At 42.7% G+C, this 20729-nt stretch overlaps 1 protein-coding gene across 7 annotated transcripts in view; it reads left to right on the top strand.

Annotated features, from left to right (window-relative positions):
• The window catches only part of ALDH3A2 (aldehyde dehydrogenase 3 family member A2), a 125119-nt gene that overhangs the window by 84774 nt on the left and 19616 nt on the right, over positions 1–20729 (top strand). For 4 of the 7 annotated variants that reach the window (XM_025428212.2, XM_049110244.1, XM_035716875.2 and 1 more), the window contains one exon: positions 17901–18062. The exons of 1 other annotated variant lie outside the window; for it this stretch is intronic. In XM_025428212.2, coding sequence (XP_025283997.2) covers positions 17901–18062 — 162 coding nt within the window. Of the gene's footprint in view, positions 1–17711; positions 17789–17900; positions 18063–20729 lie in introns of those variants that run through there. 2 more of the 7 variants (XM_025428213.3, XM_035716878.2) reach the window with 2 other exon arrangements.

Raw genomic sequence — 20729 nt, 5'->3', positions numbered from 1 at the left:
ATAAGACAGGTAAAATAGGTAAGGCACAGGTGTTGGAAGGCAAGAGACAAGAATGCAATTTCTTGCACATGGTAAGATCACTGGCCTAGAAAATACAGAAAAGCTGAAAATTATTGGAATGAAGAGGAATTAGAGGACTTGTAAGATACAGAGTCAGCTTTCAATTGTCATTGTCAATTACCAATCAGAAATTTTAATTAAAAAAAAGTGGGGTGCCTGGGTGGCTCAGATGGTTAAGCATCTGACTTCAGCTCTGGTTGTGGTCCTGGTGTCCTGGAATCGAGTCCCGCATTGGGCTCCCCACAGGGAGCCCACTTCTCCCTCTGCCTGTGTCTCTGCCTCTGTGTCTCTCTCCTTAAAAAAAAAAATCAGCCAACTTTGAGAAAACCAATCACCTTCCATAATGTCAGTGAGCATGGCTCAATCACTTTCAGAGTTGAGACCAAAACTTCATCTCTTTCCTGGCTTTCCAGCCTGCCAATTCCTTAAATGTTTCTGTCTCTCTGTGTCCCTGGAGGACCCTAGCAAAAGCTAGAAGTTCCAGCACAACGTTAAACAGAAGTAGCAAAAGCAGGCATCCTTGTCTTATTTCTGACCTTAAGGTGAAAACTTTTAGTCTTTCAACATTGACTGTGATATTCCTTGAGGGTTTTCATAGAAGTCTTTAATCAGATTGAGGAAGTTCCCTTCTATTCCCAATTTGGCAAATGTTTTTTATCATAAAAGCACATTGGATTCTGACAAATGCATTTTCTGCATCGCATGGGTATTTTTCCCCTTCAATTAATGTGGTGTATTATATCAATTGATTTTTAAAAGATTTCATTTATGTATTTGAGAGGGAGAGTGAGAGAGCATGAGCAGGGGCAGTGGAGGATGGGGAGGGACAGAGGGAGAGGGAGAAGCAGGCTCCCCGCTGAGCAAGGAGCCCACTTAAGCTTGATCCCAGGACCCTGAGATCATGACCTGAGCCAAAGGCAGACGCTTAACTGACTAAGCCACCCAGGTGATTTTTTTATATTGCATGTCTGAGATAAATCTCACTTGGTAACTGTGTATATGTGTCCCACATGCTACTGGATTTGGTTTGCTAGAATTTTGTTGAGAACTTTTGCATTGATATTCATAAGGAATATTGTTCTATAGTTTTCTTGTGATGTCTTTGTCTGGTTTTGATATCAGGGTAATGCTGCCCTCATAGAGTGAGTTAGGAAGGGTTCTATCCTCTTCTATTCTTTTGAAAGACTTTGAGGAGGATTGGTGCCAATTTTTAAAATGTTGATAGAATTTGCCAGTGAAGCCATCTAGTCTTGCTTTATTCTCCCCGGATGTGAAGTTTGTTTTATTACTGACTCAATCTCTTTATTGTAATAGGTCTTTTCAGGTTTTCTATTTCTTCTTCAGTCTGTTTTGGTACTTGCTCTGTTTCAAATAATTTTTCCATTTCATCTAGGTTATATAGTTTGCTGGCATATGTTCATAGTATTCCCTTATAATCCCTTTTATTTGTGTCAGGTCAACAGCTATGTTCCCATGTTCATATCTGATTTTATTAATTTGCATCTTTTCTCTTTTTTTGTCAGTCTACCTAAAGGTTTGTCAATTTTTTTTTAATTTATTTTATTTATTTATGATAGGCACACAGTGAGAGAGAGAGGCAGAGACATAGGCAGAGGGAGAAGCAGGCTCCATGCACCGGGAGCCTGACGTGGGATTCGATCCCGGGTCTCCAGGATCACGCCCTGGGCCAAAGGCAGGCGCTAAACCGCTGCGCCACCCAGGGATCCCAAGGTTTGTCAATTTTATCGATCTTTTCAAAGAACCAACTTTGGGTGTGGTTGACTCTCTACTGTTGTTTCTATTCATTGTCTGTGTTGGCTTCAGGCTTTATTATTTCCTTCCTGCTACTGGCTTTGGATTCAGTTTGCTTTTCATTTCTGATTCCTTAAAATGTAAAGTTAGATTGTTGATTTGAGGTCTTGCGTACTTTATTTATTTACTTATTTGTTTGTTTATTTATTTATTTATCTATTTATTTATTTTAAGAGGAGGAGTGACAGCTGGGGGTAGGGGCAGGGGCAGGGACAGAGGGAGAGAGACTCATAAGCAGGCTCCACCCCCAGTGCAGAGCCCAAAGTGAAGGCTGATCTCACAGCCTTGAGATCATGACCTGACCCGAATTCAAGAGTTGGGTGATTAACTGACAGAACTACGCAGGTGCCCCACGTTCTTGCATATTTCTAATATAAATACTTACAGCTACAAAGTTCCTTCTGAGAACTGCTTCCACTGCATACCAGAAGTTTCGGTATGTTGTTTAATCTGTCTTAAGCTATTTTCTGATTTCCCTTGTGACTCACCTTTTTAAGAGAATTTTAATTTCTGCATATTGGTGAATTTTCAAATTTTCCTTCTGCTATTGTTTTTCTAGGCGCATTTCATTGTGGTCACGGAATACATGTTCTACAATTTCAAATTTATTTATATTTATTAAGAATGGCTTTCTGTCTACGTAGAATAGTTTACCTTAACTTGAAAATATATATTCAGGTGGCATGCTCAGTATGTCTGTCAATATATAAGGCTTATAGCATTTTCAAATTCTCGATTTCCTTATTGATCTTCCATTTAGTTGTGGAAGTAGGGTATTGCAGTCTATCCATTATAGGAAGTGGGGTTTTGCAGTCTCCACCTATTATTGGAGAAATAGTTCTGTCTCCGATTTTTTCTATTTTGATTAGTGCATATTGGGTTTTTGTCATTAGATGAGTATATGTTCATAATCACTATATCTTCCTGATTGATTGGCCCTTTTATCAATATATAATGTCTTTCATTGATTCGTCTAGCAATTTGACTATTTGTCTATTTTGAAGTATATTGTAATATACGGATATCAGTATAGCCACTCCATTCTCTTTTGTTATAATTTGTATGAAATATCTTTTTTTTTAAAGATCTATTTATTTATTCATGAGAGACACAGAGACATAGGCAGAAGGAGAAGCAGGCTCCTTGCGGGGAGCCCAATGCAGGACTGGATCCTGGGACTCTGGGATCATGACCTGAGCCAAAGGCAGATACTCAACCACTGAGCCACCCAAGCGTTCTTAGAATACAAGTTTCTAATGATTTTAAGATTATGACACTGAACTGAATAGGAATTTCTAAAACTCAAATGGAGAAACTGATTGATTTATAAGGCTGCCAACCCAAGATATAGTAAAGCAAGAATTAATACCTGTGACTGAATGAACTAATGAAGATGATTATAATTTGTATACTTTTTGTTTGAAGCATTATTGGTTAAGTTTTGTTTCCCAGATTTGAGGAAACTTTTCTCTTTTTTTTTAAAGCTGTCTATAATTTATAGCAATTTAATAAATTATACCTTTTTATTTTTTTTAATATTTTTTAAATTTTATTCATGAGAGACAGAGAGAGAGAGAGAGAGGCAGAGACACAGGCAGAGGGTGAAGCAGGCTCCATGCAGGGAGTCTGATGTGGGACTGGATCTCAGATTCTGGGTCTCCAGGATCACACCTGGAGATCCTGGGCTGGGCTGAAGGCAGTGCTAAACCACTGGGCCACCTGGGCTGCCTATAAATTATACTTTTTTAAACAAAATTTAAAATATATATCTCTACCTAATCCCTCCAGAATTCAGAAGCTCTTAGTGAATATTTTTATTCTTATTTTCATGCAATATAGTTATTATGTAGTTTCAATAAGAGTCTATCATTCTTGTAACAGGACACAATTGGAAACGTTGGTTTATTACCAAGGCTTTGACTGGAATGTCCTATTTGACGCTGATGGACATCGAATCAGATATGATCAGAAAGATTTAAGGAGCTAATGTTGACTTTATGGAACCAATATTTATAAAGTCCTTGAAATACTGGCCTGATACCTTGCTTACAGAAATCCCAGCCTTACAGATGAGTAAGGATGATCACTTCCTGGCAGGCCCAGGAACCTAACGTTATATTGGAGACCTCAAGGAGAGGGGAATCCACCCTCAGTGAAACACTATTTCACACCCAGTAGGATGGCTGTGACAAAATATAGTAAACTAATAAATAAATTAAAATTATTAAATAAGCATATAATAAAACAAATTAATGAAACCAAAACTTGGTTTTTTTGAAACTATCAACAAAATTGACAAACTTTTAGTTAGATGGAATAAGAAAAAACAAGACTAAAATAACTAAAATCAGAAATGAAAATGGGGACATTACTACTTATTCTGCAGAAATAAAAAAGATCAGGGGTGTATGGGTGGCTCAGCCTATTAAATGCCTGACTCTTGGTCTCAGCTTGGGTTTGTTTTTGTTTTTAAGATTTTATTTATGGGGCACCAGGGTGGCTCAGTGGTTGAGTGTCTGCCTTTGGCTCAGGTCGTGATCCCGGGGTCCTGGGATCGAGTCCTGCATCAGGCTCCTACATAGCCTGCTTCCCTCTGCCTATGTTTCTGCCTCTCTCTGTGTCTCTCATGAATAAATAAATAAATAATAATAATCTTCTTAAAAAAGATTTTATTTATTTATTTGAAAGAGAGAGAGAACATGAGTGGGGGGAGGGGTAGAGGGAGATGGCGAAGCAGACTCCTCACTGATCAGTGAGCCTGATGCGGGCCTCAATCCCAGACCCTCAGATCATAACCTGAACCAAAGGCACTTAACCAACTGAGCTACCCAGGTGCTCCATCAGCTCAGGTGTTGATCTCAGGGTCATGAATTTAAGCCCTGCATTGGGCTCCACACTGGTCATGGTTTACTTAAAAAACAAACAAACAAACAAATAAGATCATAAGATAATATTATAACAGCTGTATGGTAATAAATGGGATAACGTAGATGAAGTGGACAAATTCCTAGAAACACAAAACATACCAAGACTAAATTATGAGGAAATAGAAATTCTGAATAAATCTACTAGTAAGGAGATTTAATCAGTAATCAAAAGTTGCCTGATAAAATCCCGGACCAAATGTCTTCACTGTGAATTCTACCAAAATTTAAGGAATCAATCCTTCACAAATCTTTCCCAAAAACTGAAGAGAAAGGAAGACGTCCTATCTCATTCTATGAGACCAGCATTTCCCTAATACCAAAGCTAGACAAAACACCACAAGAAAAGGAAACTATAGGCCAATATCCCCTGTGAACATTGATGCAAAAATCTCCAACAAAATACTAGCAAATCAAATTCAGCAGCATATTGAAAAGATTACACACCATAACCAAGTGGGACTTACTCCTGGAATGGAAGAATGGTTCGACAAATTAAATTTGATCAATGTAATGTATCACATTAACAGAATAAAAGGAAAACAATATATGATCGTGATCATCTCAATTGATGCAGAAAAGCATTCAACAAAATTCAACACCATTTCATGATAAAAAATACTAAAAAAAATAGGAATAGAAGGAGATTATATCAACATAATAAGAGCCACATAAGAAAAATTCACAGTAAACATCATACTCAATGGTGAAAGATGGAAAGCTTTTCCTCTAAGATCAGGAACAATGTAAGGATGCCTGTTTTTGCCACTTCTACTTGACATAGTAATCAAAGTTTTAGCCAGAGTAATTAGCGAATAAAAAGCTATGTGTCATCTAAATTAGAAAGGAAGAGGTATAATTACATCTGTTCAAAGATGATATGATCTTTTATATGCAGAAAACCATAAAGATAAAAAAATCTGTTAGAGCTAATAAATGAATTTAGTACTGTAATAGGATACAAAGTACACACACACAATCAGTTGTACATCTATAGATTAGCAATGAATAATCTGAAAATAAAATTATGAAAACATTTCCACTTACAATAGCATCAAAAAGAATAAAATACTTAGGAGTTAACTTAGCCAAGGAGGCAAAAGATTTGTACAATGAAAATTACAAAATATTGCTGAAAGAAATTAAAGAAGACATAAAGAAATGGAAGTACATCCCCTTTTGTGGACTGGATGACTTTTTAAAAAAAGATCTTATTTATTTATTGAGAAAGCACAAGCAGGGGGAAGGGCAGAGGAAGAAGGAAAAGCAGGGAGCCTGATGCAGGGCTCAATCCCAGAACCCTGGGATCATGACCTGAGCCAAAAGCACATGCTTAACTGACTGAGCCACCCAGGCATCCCCTACTGAATGACTTTTAATTGTTAAGATGTCAATATTACCCAAAGGGATCTGAGAATTCAATGCAATCTCTATAAAAATCTCAACGAGGGGATCCCTGGGTGGCTCAGTGGTTTAGCACCTGCCTTTGGCCCACAGCGTGATCCTGGAGTCCCACGATCGAGTCCCACGTCGGGCTCCCTGCATGGAGCCTGCTTCTGCCTTTCTCTCTCTCTCTCTCTCTCTCTCTCTCTCTCTCTCTTTCTCTCTGTGTCTATCATGAATAAATAAGTTTTTAAAAAATCTCAATGATACTCTTCATAGAAATAGAAACATCCATCTTAAAATTCAAATGGAATCTCCAGGAACCCCAAATGACCAAAACAATCTTGAAAATAGAACACAGCTGCAGAATCATACTTCCTGATTTTAAAACTTACTGCAAAGCTACAGTAAATCAAAACAATGTGGTACTGGCACGAGGACAGACATATAAGACCATTGGAATAGAAGGCCCCAAAATAAGCCCTTGCATCCATGGTCATGTGATCTTTCACAAGAATGCCCAGATTATTCAGTGGGGAAAATGGCAGTCTTCTCAACAAATGGTTCTGGGGAAATTGGATACCTATATGCAAAACAATGAAGTTGGACCCTTACCTCACACAGTATGCAAAAATTAACTCAAAGTGAATCAAAGACCTAAACCTATAAAATGCTTAGAAGAAAATATAAAGTATAATCTTCATCACATTGGATTTGGCAGTGATTTCTTGGGTATGACACCAAGGCACAGGCAATAAAAGAAAAAAAAATAGACAAATTGGACTTCGTGAAAATCAAAAACTTTTTGTGTCAAAAGACAGTATCTACAGAGTAAAAAGGCAATTTACAGAATGAAAGAAAATGTTTGCAAATGACATATCTTAGAAAGAACTAATGTGCCGAATATGTACAGAACTCTTAAACTCTACAACAAACCAATCTGATTTTTAAATGGGCAAAGAACTTGAATAGTTATATCTCCAAAAATATAAATCAAATTTATAAATTTTTTTTAAGATTTTATCTATTTATTCATGAGATACCCAGAGAGAGAGGCAGAGACACAGGCAGAGGAAGAAGTAGGCTCTCTGCAGGGAGCCCGATGCGGGACTTGATCCCAAGACCTGGGTTCACGCCCTGAACCAAAGGCAGACTCTCAATAGCTGAGCTACCCAGGCATCCCAAATTTATAGATTTAAAATGCATGATAGAATTAATGTTTGGGAGAAAACTTTACTTAAAATTGTAGCTTCCTTCTTGATCTGCAATAGAATAATCCAGATCCTCTAGATAATCAAAACATCACTGATATCCTGTCCTCCCAGAGTGAGAGAAAACCGTAACAAGGTCAGTTCCCATTTTTTTATATAGCACACACTTAAAATATCCAGTTTGTGGGCTGGTGATAATTCTTCTGTTTTAGTCATGGTCCTTGAAAACTCTTCTTAGAATTTCTGCTAGGGGCACCTGAGTGGCCCAGTTGGTTGAGTATACCACTCTTGGTTTGGGCTCGGGTCATGATCTCAGGGTCATGGGATCGAGCCCCGCAAGGGGGTGGAGTATGCCTGGAACTCTCTCTCCCTCTCCCTCTGCACTTTCCCCCTCCCCGTGCTCTCTCTTATATAAATAAATAAATAAATCTTTTTAAAAGAATTTATGCTAAAAGAACAGCAAAAATTAAGGAAAACTATTAGCTGCTATAGTGCAAATTTAACATTTTTTTTTTAATGCACCGTGCACTTTAGTGTTCCAAAGCACTGATAAAAAGAATAAAGTCTAAGGACAAATGATGTTATCACATACAGGATGGTTTATGGCTCAGCTGTGCGTCCCGTACAATTTACTCCCTCCATCGATCGCATGAAGATACAAAGACCTCATACATCACAATTAAGAAAACCAAGGGCATGTGAAACCTGGTGGTGCGGGGGAGGGGGGGAACAACACTGAAACAGTGAGGCTTTGTGCCCTAAACTCCTCCCCCGTCTCTTTATCAGTAACACACCCCAAATCCTCAGTAATGCCAAACTCCCATCCACCTCATCTCCACAGAAAAACAGGGCTCGCCATTCACACAGAAATGCCCACATAGTCAAGATCCCGTTCCCCTCCCTGGAGGTTATGATTCTGCTTCCAAATATTTCCCTTTGATCATAGATACTTGGGATACTGTTTTTTTTTTTAAGATTTTATTTATTTATTGAGAGAGAGAGAGACAGAGAGAGAGAGAGAGAGAGAGAGAGAGAGCATGAACAGGGAGGAGAGGGAGAGGCAGGCTGAGCTAGGAGCTGACCAAGGATTTGATCCCAGGACCCTGAGATCATGACCTGAGCTGAAAGCAGCCACTTAACCAACTGAGCCACCCAGGTGCCCCTAGCATCCTGCTTCTTAGGAAAACATGAACCAAAAATGTTTTTATTTTACTTTATTTTTTTTTAAGATTTTATTTATTTATTTATGAGAGACACACAGAGAGAGGCAGAGACATAGACAGAGGGAGAAGCAAGCAGGCTCCCTGTGGGGAGCTGGATGCAGGACTTGATCGCAGGACCCCAGGATCACACAACCTGAGTCAAAGGCAGATGCTCAACCAGTGAGCCACCCAGGTGCCCCCCAAAATGTTTTTTAAAAAGAGGCCTAAAAACACATAAATCAATATAATGAGGAAACCCCCCCATTTTTATACTAAAACAGCAAAATATTTTCTAAGCTCATGCCTGCTGTGATTGAGCTCAAGTGCATAGACTCTGAACAAACTCTGTGCTAAGAAAATGTGCTGACATATGATGTTCTTCTGCCCCTAGCTCTCAAATCAGACACTTTGCACGAATCCAAGCAGATCATGCTGCCAATGGTATCCTTAGCATTTCGACCCTCGCAGATTCCTTCCAGTGTCATGGGACCAAGAAAGAGCCAGGCTTCCAGAAGGACACGTGGTTACCTGCTCGGCAACTCTCTCCCAGTTTGTCCTCCAGATGAGCACCAAATAGAAAAGGGCTTGAGGGACATTTGGGTGGCTCAGAGGTTGAGTGGCTGTCTTCGGTTCAGGGTGTGATCCCGGAGTCCTGGGATCGAGTCCCGCATCGGGCTGCCTGTGAGGGGTTTTCTTCTCCCTCTGCCTGTGTCTCTGCCTCTCTCTACATCTTTCATGAATAAATAAATAAATAATCTTAAAAAAAAAAGAAAGAAAGAAAGAAAGAAAGAAAGAAAGAAAGAAAGAAAGAAAGAAAGAAAAAAGGGCTTGAAAGAACACAGAGTATCAATCCAGACCAGAGACCTAGGGATGCAGAACGAGAATCACGTTAGATTCTTAGATGTTCTTCAATGCTGTTCCTCTCATGGTTAATATTCTTCCAAAATTACTGTATCCATAGAGTTAAATTAACTTCAGTTAAAATAAAATAATTTCAGTTAAAAATGTACATAGTTATGGATCAGAATTAGACTCCAGTTTACCATTGATCGATCAGCGGCAATTAACCTGCCAATGAACAGTAAAAACACCACTAAACTCTCTGCTGCTTATATGTTGATTTCACAATTATGTATCGGCTTTGTTTGCACTAGGCATCGCTGTAAGTGCTAGAACACAGAACCGGACAGGCGGCAAAATCGGTGCCATCATGGAGCTTACATGCTCCTGGGGGAACAGACACCAAACAAGGCAGCCAACGTTTTAGCTGGAAGGGCGCCAAGGGTCACGAAAGTCACTAAACGCTGTGATGGTGACCTACAGCCCAGAGTCAGCAAGAAGGGCAGGTGGCTTTCCCCAGTGGAGGAGGGGAGGAACCAGCTGTGACAGCTCCAGGACAGGGGCTGGAGGAGAGGGAAGGGTGGGTCCCAGCCAACGGGAAACAACCCCTGTGTGGGAAAGGTTATAAAGGAATCTGTCAAAAAAAAAAAAAAATATATATATATATATATATATATATATATATATATATAAACAATGCCTATCTACTGAGAAGAAACTATTTAAACTAGTTAAATATCCATTATAGGCCAAAGTGGATATAAAATATCCACTGGCATATCAACAATTTCACCACAAAACAGGCTGCTTTGGTTAGAGATGGAATGTGGCATAAAGTGAGAATTAGTCCATCCATTCATTCATCCCATGTGTGGGGCCCCCCACTGATAAGGGACACTGAGGCTGGTCCTCTGTGGACTCCGGGTAATGAAACAAAACTCCTGATAATTAAACAAAGCTTCTTTTCAGTTGGGAAGTAGGTAGACTGACTGTTCACACCCTTTGATGGGGTGACTCTATGCCTAGGAATCCATCCTGGGGAAAGATTCAGGGATGTTAGTAATTCATACACCTAGGATGCTCATCAAATCTGATTTATAAAGAGAGGCAATTTAAATGTCCCAGTTTGGTGGAATTCTTTTATGAAACTATTATAAACAGGGGTCCCTGGGTGGCTCAGTCGATTAAGCATCTGCCTTCGGCTCTTGTCATGATCCCAGGATCCTGAGATCGAGCCCCACATTGGGCACCCTGCTCAGCAAGGGGCCTACTCCCTCTCCCTCTGCCCTGTACCCTGCTTGTGCTCTCTCTCTCAAACAAATAAATAAAAATCTTAAAAAAAAAAAAAAAAAACTCCACCAATCCTTTATAAAACACACCACTCCTAATCTATGCAAATCGTACTAGGGCATACAAAAAGGAAAAAACATAGAATACAAGTAGCAAAAATTGAGATTTCATCTTGTTCCTGATCTTAGGGGGAAAGCTTTGTCTTTCACAGCTGAATACAATGTTAGCTGTCAGGTTTTTTTTGTTTGTTTGTTTTTGTTTTAAGATTTATTTATTCTGAGAGAGCGAGAGAGGCAGAGACACAGGCAGAGGCAGAAGCAGGCTCCTTGCAGGAATCCCAACATGGGACTCGATCCCGGGTCCCCAGGATCATACCCCAGGCTGCAGGAGGCACTAAACTGTTGCACCACCGGGGCTGCCCTGTATTGTTTTGTTTTTTAAGATTTACTTGTTTAGAGAGGGAGAGCAAGCAGGGGGAGGAGCAGAGAAGGACTCCCTGCCAAGTGCAGAGCCTGATGCAGGGCTCTATCCCAGGACCTTGAGATCACGACCTGAGCCAAAGCCAGGAGTCAGATATTCAAGCCATCCAGGAGCCCCTGTCAGCTTTTCATAAATGACCTTTATTATGTTGAAGAATTTTTCATCTTCTTTTAAGAACTTTTACAACCTTTCCTCTCTCATTTAATTTTTAAAATTGTGGCAAATTGTACATAACTTAGATTCGCCATTTTAACCATTTTAAAGTGGTATTATAATTATTATATATATTATATTATTATAATTCAGTGGTATCAAGTGTGTTCACCACCATCCATCTCTAGAACTTTATCGTCATTCCAAGTGGAAATAGTGTACGTATTAAACAGTAACTCCCCATCACCAACCACTCTCCAGCCCTTGGTAACACTACTCTATTTCTGCTTCTGTGAATTTGACTACCCTAGATAACTGGTGTGAAGTGCAATCATACAATATTTGTCTCTATTTCATTTTATGTAATTTGATCAAACTTCCCTTTTAATCTCTTGCTTATTCTACCTTCTATTGTTTTGAATTAAAAAGCATTCTTTTTCTCTTCCATTTTTTTCCTGAGTTTTAATTACCTGTTAGTCCTCTCCTATTGTCTTATCTATTTATTTCTATTTAATCTATTTCTAACCTATTTCTTTTTTTTTAAGGTTTTCATTCATGAGAGAGAGAGAGAGAGAGAGGCAGAGACATAGGCACAGGGAGAAACTGGCTCCCTGTGGGGAGCCAGATGTAGGACTCGATCCCAGGACCACAGGATCATGACCTAAGCTGAAGGGAGACACTCAACCACTGAGCCACCCAGGTGTCTCTCTAATCTAATTCTTAAACTATTTCTTCTGGCTCTTTTTCTTTTCAAAGATTGTTTCTATTTCTCAAGAGATTCTGAGAACTATACGTCTGGATACTTCTTTTGTATAAGGTTTTTATCCCCCCTTCTTAGAGGTGGGTGTGTGTGCATGGGAGCACGTGTGTGTCATGCCTATGCATGAGTCCTACGTTCATTCTTTCCTATGACTGACCTGTGGGCATAGATTGTATCTAGGCAAGCATTAGCAGAAAAAGTGTGTGGTGTTAGGACAGGTAGGATAGTGAAGCTTCAGTTCAGATTTGTTGGCTTAAATACCTCTCAGAAAATCTGTTATTCCCTCCCATGGAAAAATATGAAAATATCCAATAACCATAGGAAAAGGTGCCCAGCATCATTAGCCAGCAGAAAAATGCAAGGTAATATCACAACGAGACCCACTACACACCCACCAGAAGAGGTTATTTTTCAAAATTGACATTATGAGGCACTGGAGCGGCTGTAAAGCTACTAGGCTGTCATATGTTACTGGTCAGCAATATAAACTGGTGTAAGCATGTTGGAAAATTATTGAAAGTTAACCATCTTAGACACTTGTTTGCTTTCACCTAGAAATTCTGTAGCAGAGATAGGGTAGGGGCGTAACAGGGACGCTGGTAATGTTCTGGGTGGTGGACATATAGGTGAGTTGACGCTGTAAGAATTCATTGTATACATTTCTAATTGATTAGCTGTTTTTCATGTATGTCATAGCAAATAAAAATGTATTGTTTATGGGGCACCTGTGTGGCCCAGTGGTTGAGCATCTGCTTTTGGCTGAGGTTATGATCCCGGGGTCTTGGGATCGAGTCCCGCATTGGGCTCCCTGCAGGGAGCCTGCTTCTCCCTCTGCCTGTGTTTCTGCTTCTCTGTGTCTCTCATGAACAAATAAATGAAATATTTGTAAAAAAAAAATGTAATGTTTATTATTTTATAAAATTGTAGCCTGTATGCAAAGTTTAGACAAATATTTGATCTCCTCCATTATCAGCAGGGAGAGTTTTCCTAAGGCAAAGATGAAATAGACACCCTGAACTCTCTCCACCTCAGAGGACCAAGGTTGTGAGCATATGCCCAGGACTACTTTCCTCCTTCTGGCCCTAATTTGGATTCCTAGGAAGTTGGATGATTTGCTCATACCTTATGCTACCGTGTAAGGAGTATATTGACTTTTTATGGATATTCTCACACTTTTAAGATCTTTTAACTCCTTTTACCCCAGTATAGAATTTATTGAATGACATGGACAACAGAATTAAGTGAAGTGTAGCAAGTATGTCTATAATTATCAAGTCTCTTTGGGTAGCAAGTGGCAAAAATTCAATTCAAATTTCAGGTCCCTAACATTTGGAAATTTAGTGGCTTATGAACATGAAGATATACTTCACAGATACACCTTTAGCTTCAAGCCTTGCTAGATACAACTAATCTCATTAAGACACCATCTCTGGGGCACCTGGATGGCTCAGTCAGTTGACCATCTGCCTTCAGCGTAGATCACGATCTCAGGGTCCTGGATCGAGCCCCACATCGGGCTCCCTGCTCAGCAAGGAGTCTGCTTCTGCCCCTCCCTTGGCTTGTGGTCTCTCTCTCTCTCTCTTTCAAATTAATTTTTTAAAAAATCTTTTAAAAAAAGACACTGTCTCTGAGCTCTGCCTTCCTCTGTATCAGCATTCTTCTCAGCAAGTCATTTCTCTCCAAAAAATTAGCTGGTGATCCCATAGGGAAAAGTATGCTCCTGGGGTGGTTGGCAGGAAGGAGTGGGTACCTGGCTGGCTCAGTAGAGCATGTGGCTTTTGATCTCAAGGTTGTGAGTTAGAACCCCACATTGGGTGTAGAGGGTACTTAAGTAAATAAATAAAAACAAAATAAGAAAAGCATGTCTCTTTATGATTGTTCCAGCAAAAGTCTGTGGGTCATCTGGATATTCCTGAATCAATCACTGTAGCTAGGAAGATTTGATACTCCGACCAGACAGGCATGAGTCATATGGAAACCCTGAGGTGATGAGGAAGGGTCATGGAGTGGATCACCCACAACTTTCATCCCCAACAAAAAGGGAGGGAGGGAGGAAAAGTATGGTGAGCAGGCATACTAAAATCACCGGTCTACTACATTTCTTGGAAGAAATAGCTTGTAAGCCCTCACCTCTTAGTTCTGGATCCTGCAGGGGTGATTTCATTGGCCCACAGCTACTTGAACCAATGAGTTTATAATACTCAAAGGCTGAAAGGGAGAATATTTCACCTTGGGAGTGTGGTAAAGGAATTCCCAGTCTCTCATTGGCTCCATACATATATCACTTTGTTCTGTGAAAGTATTTGGGTGTGATTTTAAATTGTGCCCAACAAAATGCCATCAATTTCTCCAACTAATAAATGGTTCAGAATTGGTAAAGAGTCAGTCTTGGTGACTGTGCCATTAGAATCACAATAGATTCTTTTAAAGAAATCCTCACACTTTATCCTCAGTAGAAGCAGCAGTTTGCCACTTAGAGACTTGCCTTGGATGATACTGATTCCTGTTCTATTTCACTGTGGAATTATGTTCATCACTTACTTCTTTTTTAAATTGTGCCAAGATTTGTACCTCAATTTACCTAGTCTTTTACATAATGATTACTAGCTAAGAGTTTAAAAATGGACACTCAGATCAGATCATAAAGATAATTGGGTATATTCTGCAATGAACTTTGAGCTAATTCAAACATTGCTCTACAATTCTAAATATTGACATTAGATGGCTGGCCTGCTGTTCACAGGCAACTCTGCTAATTAGGGAGTTGGCTTAAAGACTTGGTATGTGTTAGAGACTATACCTTTTCCCTAAATGTAAGAAGCCTGCTCACCTGCAATCTCTCCCCTTTAACCATGGTATCTCCAGGTGGGCTGGCCCCTCCCCCCCCCCCTTTCTTTTTGCCAAAAGAAGGCAAGGAAGAGGTAGAGAAGAGTTTGATGATCATGCCAACTTTTCCCCTAAGAATCTCTTTAAATAAACCTCAATTTTTACAAGCTTTCAAGAAAGTCACAAGTGTGGATGTTGCCAAGACATTGAGACTAGAGTATTTGGCAGCATATCATTTGTTCCTTCAATAAATCTTTATTGAATACCAACTAATGGCCACGTTCTACACTAAATGCTAATCTTAGAGCGAACATGAAAGTGAAAGTCCTTGACTTTATAAGGCTGACCTCCCAGTGGGGAAGACAAGACATAAACAAAATCAGGGTAAGGAACAAAATCTGTTTTAGACACGGTGGCTAGTGAAGGCTATTTTTTTTTTTTAAGATTTTACTTATTTATTTATGAGAGACAGAGAAAGAGACGCAGAGACTGAGAGGGAGAAGCTCCCCACAGGGAGCCCGATGCAGAACTCGATCCCAGGATCCCGGGATCACGACCTGGGCCAAAGGCAGATGTTCAACCACAGAGCCACCCAGGTGCCCCTTAGTGAAGGCTACTTTAAGGAGGTAACATTTAATCAGAGATTACATTAAGGAAGAAAGTTAGCTCACCACAGCAAGTAAAGTAAACAGCAGACTACAAAAGCCCTGGGGTGGGAATGTGCTTAGTGTTCAGAGAAGACTAAGGAAACCACTCCCATTAAGTGGGAGAATCACACAAAATGAGGTTGGAGAGGAAGCCAGAGACCAGAACGTACAGAGATGATGGAATATAATGGGTTTGGATTTTATTCTAAATAGCACAGGAAGGTGGTGTGTCCATCAGAGTCTAGCCATGGAAAGAGAAACTATTCTAGTTATTTCAGGCAGAGGGAATTTTAGGAGTCATAGATATCAAAAGGAAGAATGGAGTGACAGCAAAGATGAGAGGCTGCTAAAAACAGCCTTGGCGAAACCCACGGGTGCTGCACCAACTCTGGTGCCATTCAGAAAGATGCTGTCACCGTCATCCTGTTTGCTGCAGAAGTGTCGCCGGGACTGAGGAAGTAACTGCTGGGGAGTCAGGAATGATCCTACCTCACTGTAGGTAGTGTACCTACTTTCACTGTAGAAGTGGCCAGCAACGATTACACTACTGAATCTAGAGGTTAGTTTCATCCTCCTACCTTATTTCCTGCTCATGCCTCCCAATGGAAGAAGTTCATTGGAAGCCTCTGGCATGAGAACCTGGGGGCAGTAGCTTACATACTCTGGGCCCCTGCCGCACAGTTGCATACAAGGGCAGGTGCAGAAATGCATATATATGTGTGTGTATACATATATATGTAATATCCTCCATAGAATCCAGAGTAGAAGCAGGGAAACCAGTCGGATCCTAGTGTTATTTATAGAAGGTGCAGGTGAAATGATTTGGCTTGAACTAGGGTAAAAGTAGTTGGAATTCAATGTATTTTTTTAAGATAGGATCAAAGAGTCAAGGGTGATTTCAAGGATTTTGGCCTGTGTAAACAGGACAAAGGGCATACCGTTTACCGAAAGAGGGAACACTGGAGGAGGTGTGTATGTCTGGTGGATGAGGGTAAATCAAAAGTTCTAAAGTTAAGAAGCTCATTACACATTCAGGGGCTCCTGGGTGGCTCAGAGGCTGAGCGTCTGCCTTCAGCCCGGGGCATGATCCTGGAGTCTCGGAATCTAGTCCGACGTCGGGCTCCCTGCATGGAGCCCCCTGCCTGGAGCCTGCTTCTCCCTCTGCCTGTGTCTCTGCCTCTCTCTCTGGATCTCTCCTGAATAGATAAATAAAATCTTAAAAAAAAAAAAAAAAAAAGAAGCCTATTATACATTCAAACAGATGAACAGGATGTAGTTGAACACAGCCCTTGGAGTCTGGAGAAAAGGGGGGGGGGGGTGTCTAGAAACGGAATTTAAATCCCTCTCTGACCACCATCCACGGGGGGACCTGTGAAAAGAGAAGAGGTCCCAGGGCCGGTTCAGCAAAGGAGAAGCCAGGGGCCTCAGCCAGGGGGGCAAAAAGGAACCCGAAGCGTGGGGGGGGGGGGGGGGTGGATATGAAAGACAAGCCAAGACCAGGGCTCCAGAAGGTGGCAATGCTCAGCTGTGCCAACCGCCGGGGAGCGGAGCCAGACGGGAACCGAGGGGGACCCGGTGGGTCTGGCCCGCAGCAGCGGAGGGAGCTCTGAGCGGCGTGGGTCCCCTCTCTGCAGGGCTCGTGCTGCAAAGAGGAACAGAGCACATGGTGGGTGGCCAGCGGGGGGCAGGCAGCGCGGGGATGGCCCGCGGCAGCACAGCCGAGGAGGGCCTGGCGCGCTGCCCTGCGGGGGCTAACCTCGGCGGCCGTGGGAAGCCGTGGAAGCCGTGCCCGCTGCGAGCATCAGGGCGGGCGGCGGCCTCGGGCCCCCGGGAGCTACGGACGCGGCGTTGGGCGACGCCGGGCCTCCCGCCTCGCAGAGCCACAAGATGGAGGGACGGGAACCCCTGCGCGCGGCCTCGTTCCGCCGGCGCTCGGCGCGCTTCCCGCCCCGCGCTCGGCCCACTGCCCCCGCGCTCCCCGCGCTCCCCGCGCCACCTCCGGCCCCCCGCCCCCGCCACGCGAGCGGCCGCAGCGCCCCGCCCCCCCCCCCGCGGCCAGGTCGCGGGGGCGGAGTCCGCCGACGTCACGTGGCCCGCGCCTGCCAATCAGTGCGCGGCTGAGGGTCACACCCAGCGCCGCCGGGCCGCGCGAGCCGGACGGGCGCCGAGGACGCGGCGCAGCGAGCGAGGGAGCGGGCGGGTGAGGCCCGTGCGGCTCCGGGGCCCGCGCGGGGAGGGGACGGGAGGGAAGGGGCGGCGGCATCCCTCGGACCCGCCACCGCGGCGCTCCCCGAGCTCCCCTCTCTCCTTAGGACCGGGCCATGGAGAGCCGAATCCAGCGGGTTCGCGCGGCGTTTGCGTCCGGCCGCTCGCGCCCCGTTAGGTTCCGTCTCCAGCAGCTCGAAGCCCTGCGCAGGATGGTGCAGGAGCGCGAGAAGGACATCCTGGAGGCCATCGCCGGCGACCTGTGCAAGGTACGCGCGCTTCCGCCGTCCCACTTGGGGGCCGCATTCCGCCCGGGCTTTTGCTTTTTTTTTTTTTTTTTTGCTTTGTTTTGCATTACTCAAGGCCCGTGGGCTTGTTTTCTCCAGCCGTCCTGATACAAAGCAAGTTTCCTTTGCCTTTCCCGATCCTCTTACCTCGCTGAGTGCTCTGACGCGGGATTGCAAGACCACAGAGAAATAGACCCAACTGTCTTCTGGCCTCTCTTCCTCTTTTGAGAATTCACAAAATTCTTTTTGTGAATGTGTGCCTTGTATAGCCTGCCTGTTTTCCTGTTGCATTTGTGGCCCTTTATTTTTTGTAGGGATTGTTTCCGTAGTTTGTCAGCTCTGTATTTTTCTCCGAATCTGTTTCTTGCTTTTCTTGTGGTTTCTTTTTTTTTTTTTTTTTTTTTTTTTTAAGATTTTGTTTGTTTATTCATGAGAGATACACATTGAGTGAGAGAGGCAGAGACACAGGAGGAGGGAGCCCGACGTGGGACTCGATCCTGAGTCCCCAGGATCACGCCCTGGGCCGAAGGCGGCGCCAAACCGCTGAGCCCCCCGGGCTGCCCTTTTTTTTTTGTGGTTTCCTTTGTAGACTGAGGTTTTTTTTGGTTGTCATTATTGTACTGAAGTTTTCCTCCTTGACTCTGTGTTTTAGGCCGGTGCTCCGCAAACTCAAGAGTGTCTTGGTGAATCACCTGGGGATCTTGTTAAAATGCCAGTTATGGTTCAGTAGGTCTTGGAGGGCATCTGAGATTGGAAGTTTCTAACAAGCTCCCAGGTGATCCCATGCTGTTTTGGAACGACACCTATTAAAAATTATTACTCCATTTTTTTTTTAATTGAAGTATAGTTGAGACGTTAGTTTCAGATGTAAAACGTAGGTCTGCAGTATGGTTTATTCCACTTATTTCACCCTCTTTAGGTCCCCCTCTTGTCCTATATGGCAAGATTTCATGCCTTTTTAGGACAGAGGAGTATTTCATTATATACGTCTATAGGTACATAGATGTATGTGTATGTACTACATTTTTGTTATCTGTTCATGTATCACTTAGGTTGCTTCCATATTTTGGCGATTGTAAATAATGCTGCAGTGAACGTAGGGATACATACATCTTTTTAAAATAGTGTTTTTCTTTTAAGATTTTATTTTTTAAAATATTTTATTTATTCATGAGAGACACACAGAGACAGACAGAGACATAGGCAGAGGGAGAAGCAGGCTCCCTGCAGGGAGCCCGATGTGGGACTCGATTCCAGGACCTGGGATCACGCCCTGAGCTATAGGCAGACGTTCAACCACTGAGCCACCCAGGTGCCCCAAGATTTTATTTTTTAGAATAATCTCTGCACCCAACGTGGGGCTTGAGCTCACACTCCCGAGATCAAGAGTTTCGTGCTCTACCGACTGAGCAAGCCGGGTTCCTCTTAATTAGCGTTTTCATTTTCTTTGGATAAATATTCAGAAGTGAAATTGCCGGATTGTGTGGTATTTCAATTTTTAATATGGTATACACCCTAAAACTAGTCAGTAAATCTCCTTCACTTATGGCCCAGGCACTTTTTAAAAAAAATTTTTTAAATAAAAAAAATTTTTTTGAAAGATTTGTTAAAGAGAGACGACAAGCAGGGCGAGAGGATCAGAGGGAGAGGGAGAAGCAAGTTTCTTGCTGAGCAGGGATCCAGACTCGGAACTTGATCCCAGGACCCCAGGATCATGACCTGAGCTGAAGGCAGATGCTTAACTGACTGAGCTGCCCAGGCACTTTTCAAACTGCTACTTCTGTGCTGGGTCTTTGAGTGTGTGAGTTTGCGTATAGGCAGTTTAAGAGCAGAGTCTTGGTGTCCTAAAGCCCTCCGGTTCTTTTTTTTTTTTTTTTAATTTTTTTTTTAATTTTTTTTTTAATTTTTTTTTTTTTATTTATTTATGATAGGCACACAGTGAGAGAGAGAGAGAGGCAGAGACACAGGCAGAGGGAGAAGCAGGCTCCATGCACCGGAAGCCCGACGTGGGATTCGATCCCGGGTCTCCAGGATCGCGCCCTGGGCCAAAGGCAGGCGCCAAACTGCTGCGCCACCCAGGGATCCCAAGCCCTCCGGTTCTTAATTAACCCCATCTGCATCCCGGTTAAGCCTGCTGATTTTCAAAGCCAGGCTCCTTGGTGCAGGTCCCCAGGGCTGGGACACCTGATGGTGGGGCTTGAACCCCTCCCTCTCCGGGGAGGATCTCCATGCAGGATATTACTGCTGTTTGTGGGTCCCCATGCCAGAGGTGTGTGTTTGGACTAGACCGGGTCTCTGCCCCTCCCACCCTTCTCCAAGTAGCCTTGTCCTTAGTTGTGGAAGAGGTTTCTGTGGGTCTTTAGGTCTTTCTCCGACAGAGTCACTCTGTGCACTTGTACCCTTGGAGTGTCCATGGGAGGAGGTGAGCTCAGAATCCTCCTCCTCCACCATCGTCCCAAAAAATCCTGGAACCACTTTTTGAGTAGCAGAGTTTGGGGTAGTATTTAGGGAATATTACTCTCTATTTTCTAATAATATTGTTGTCTTGTTTTTACATTTTATTCCAGCGGTAACAAAGCGTTGCTCTGGCTCTGTGAGTCTCACTTCCCCCTTTCAAAGATTATTTTGAAGGGTAGTAATGCCAGTAGT

The sequence above is a fragment of the Canis lupus genome, chromosome 5 (genome assembly GCF_003254725.2).
Source record: "Canis lupus dingo isolate Sandy chromosome 5, ASM325472v2, whole genome shotgun sequence".
In the NCBI taxonomy this organism is placed as follows: domain Eukaryota; kingdom Metazoa; phylum Chordata; class Mammalia; order Carnivora; family Canidae; genus Canis; species Canis lupus.
Note: the sequence above shows the minus strand (reverse complement) of the source record. Positions and strands in the feature narration are given on the sequence as shown.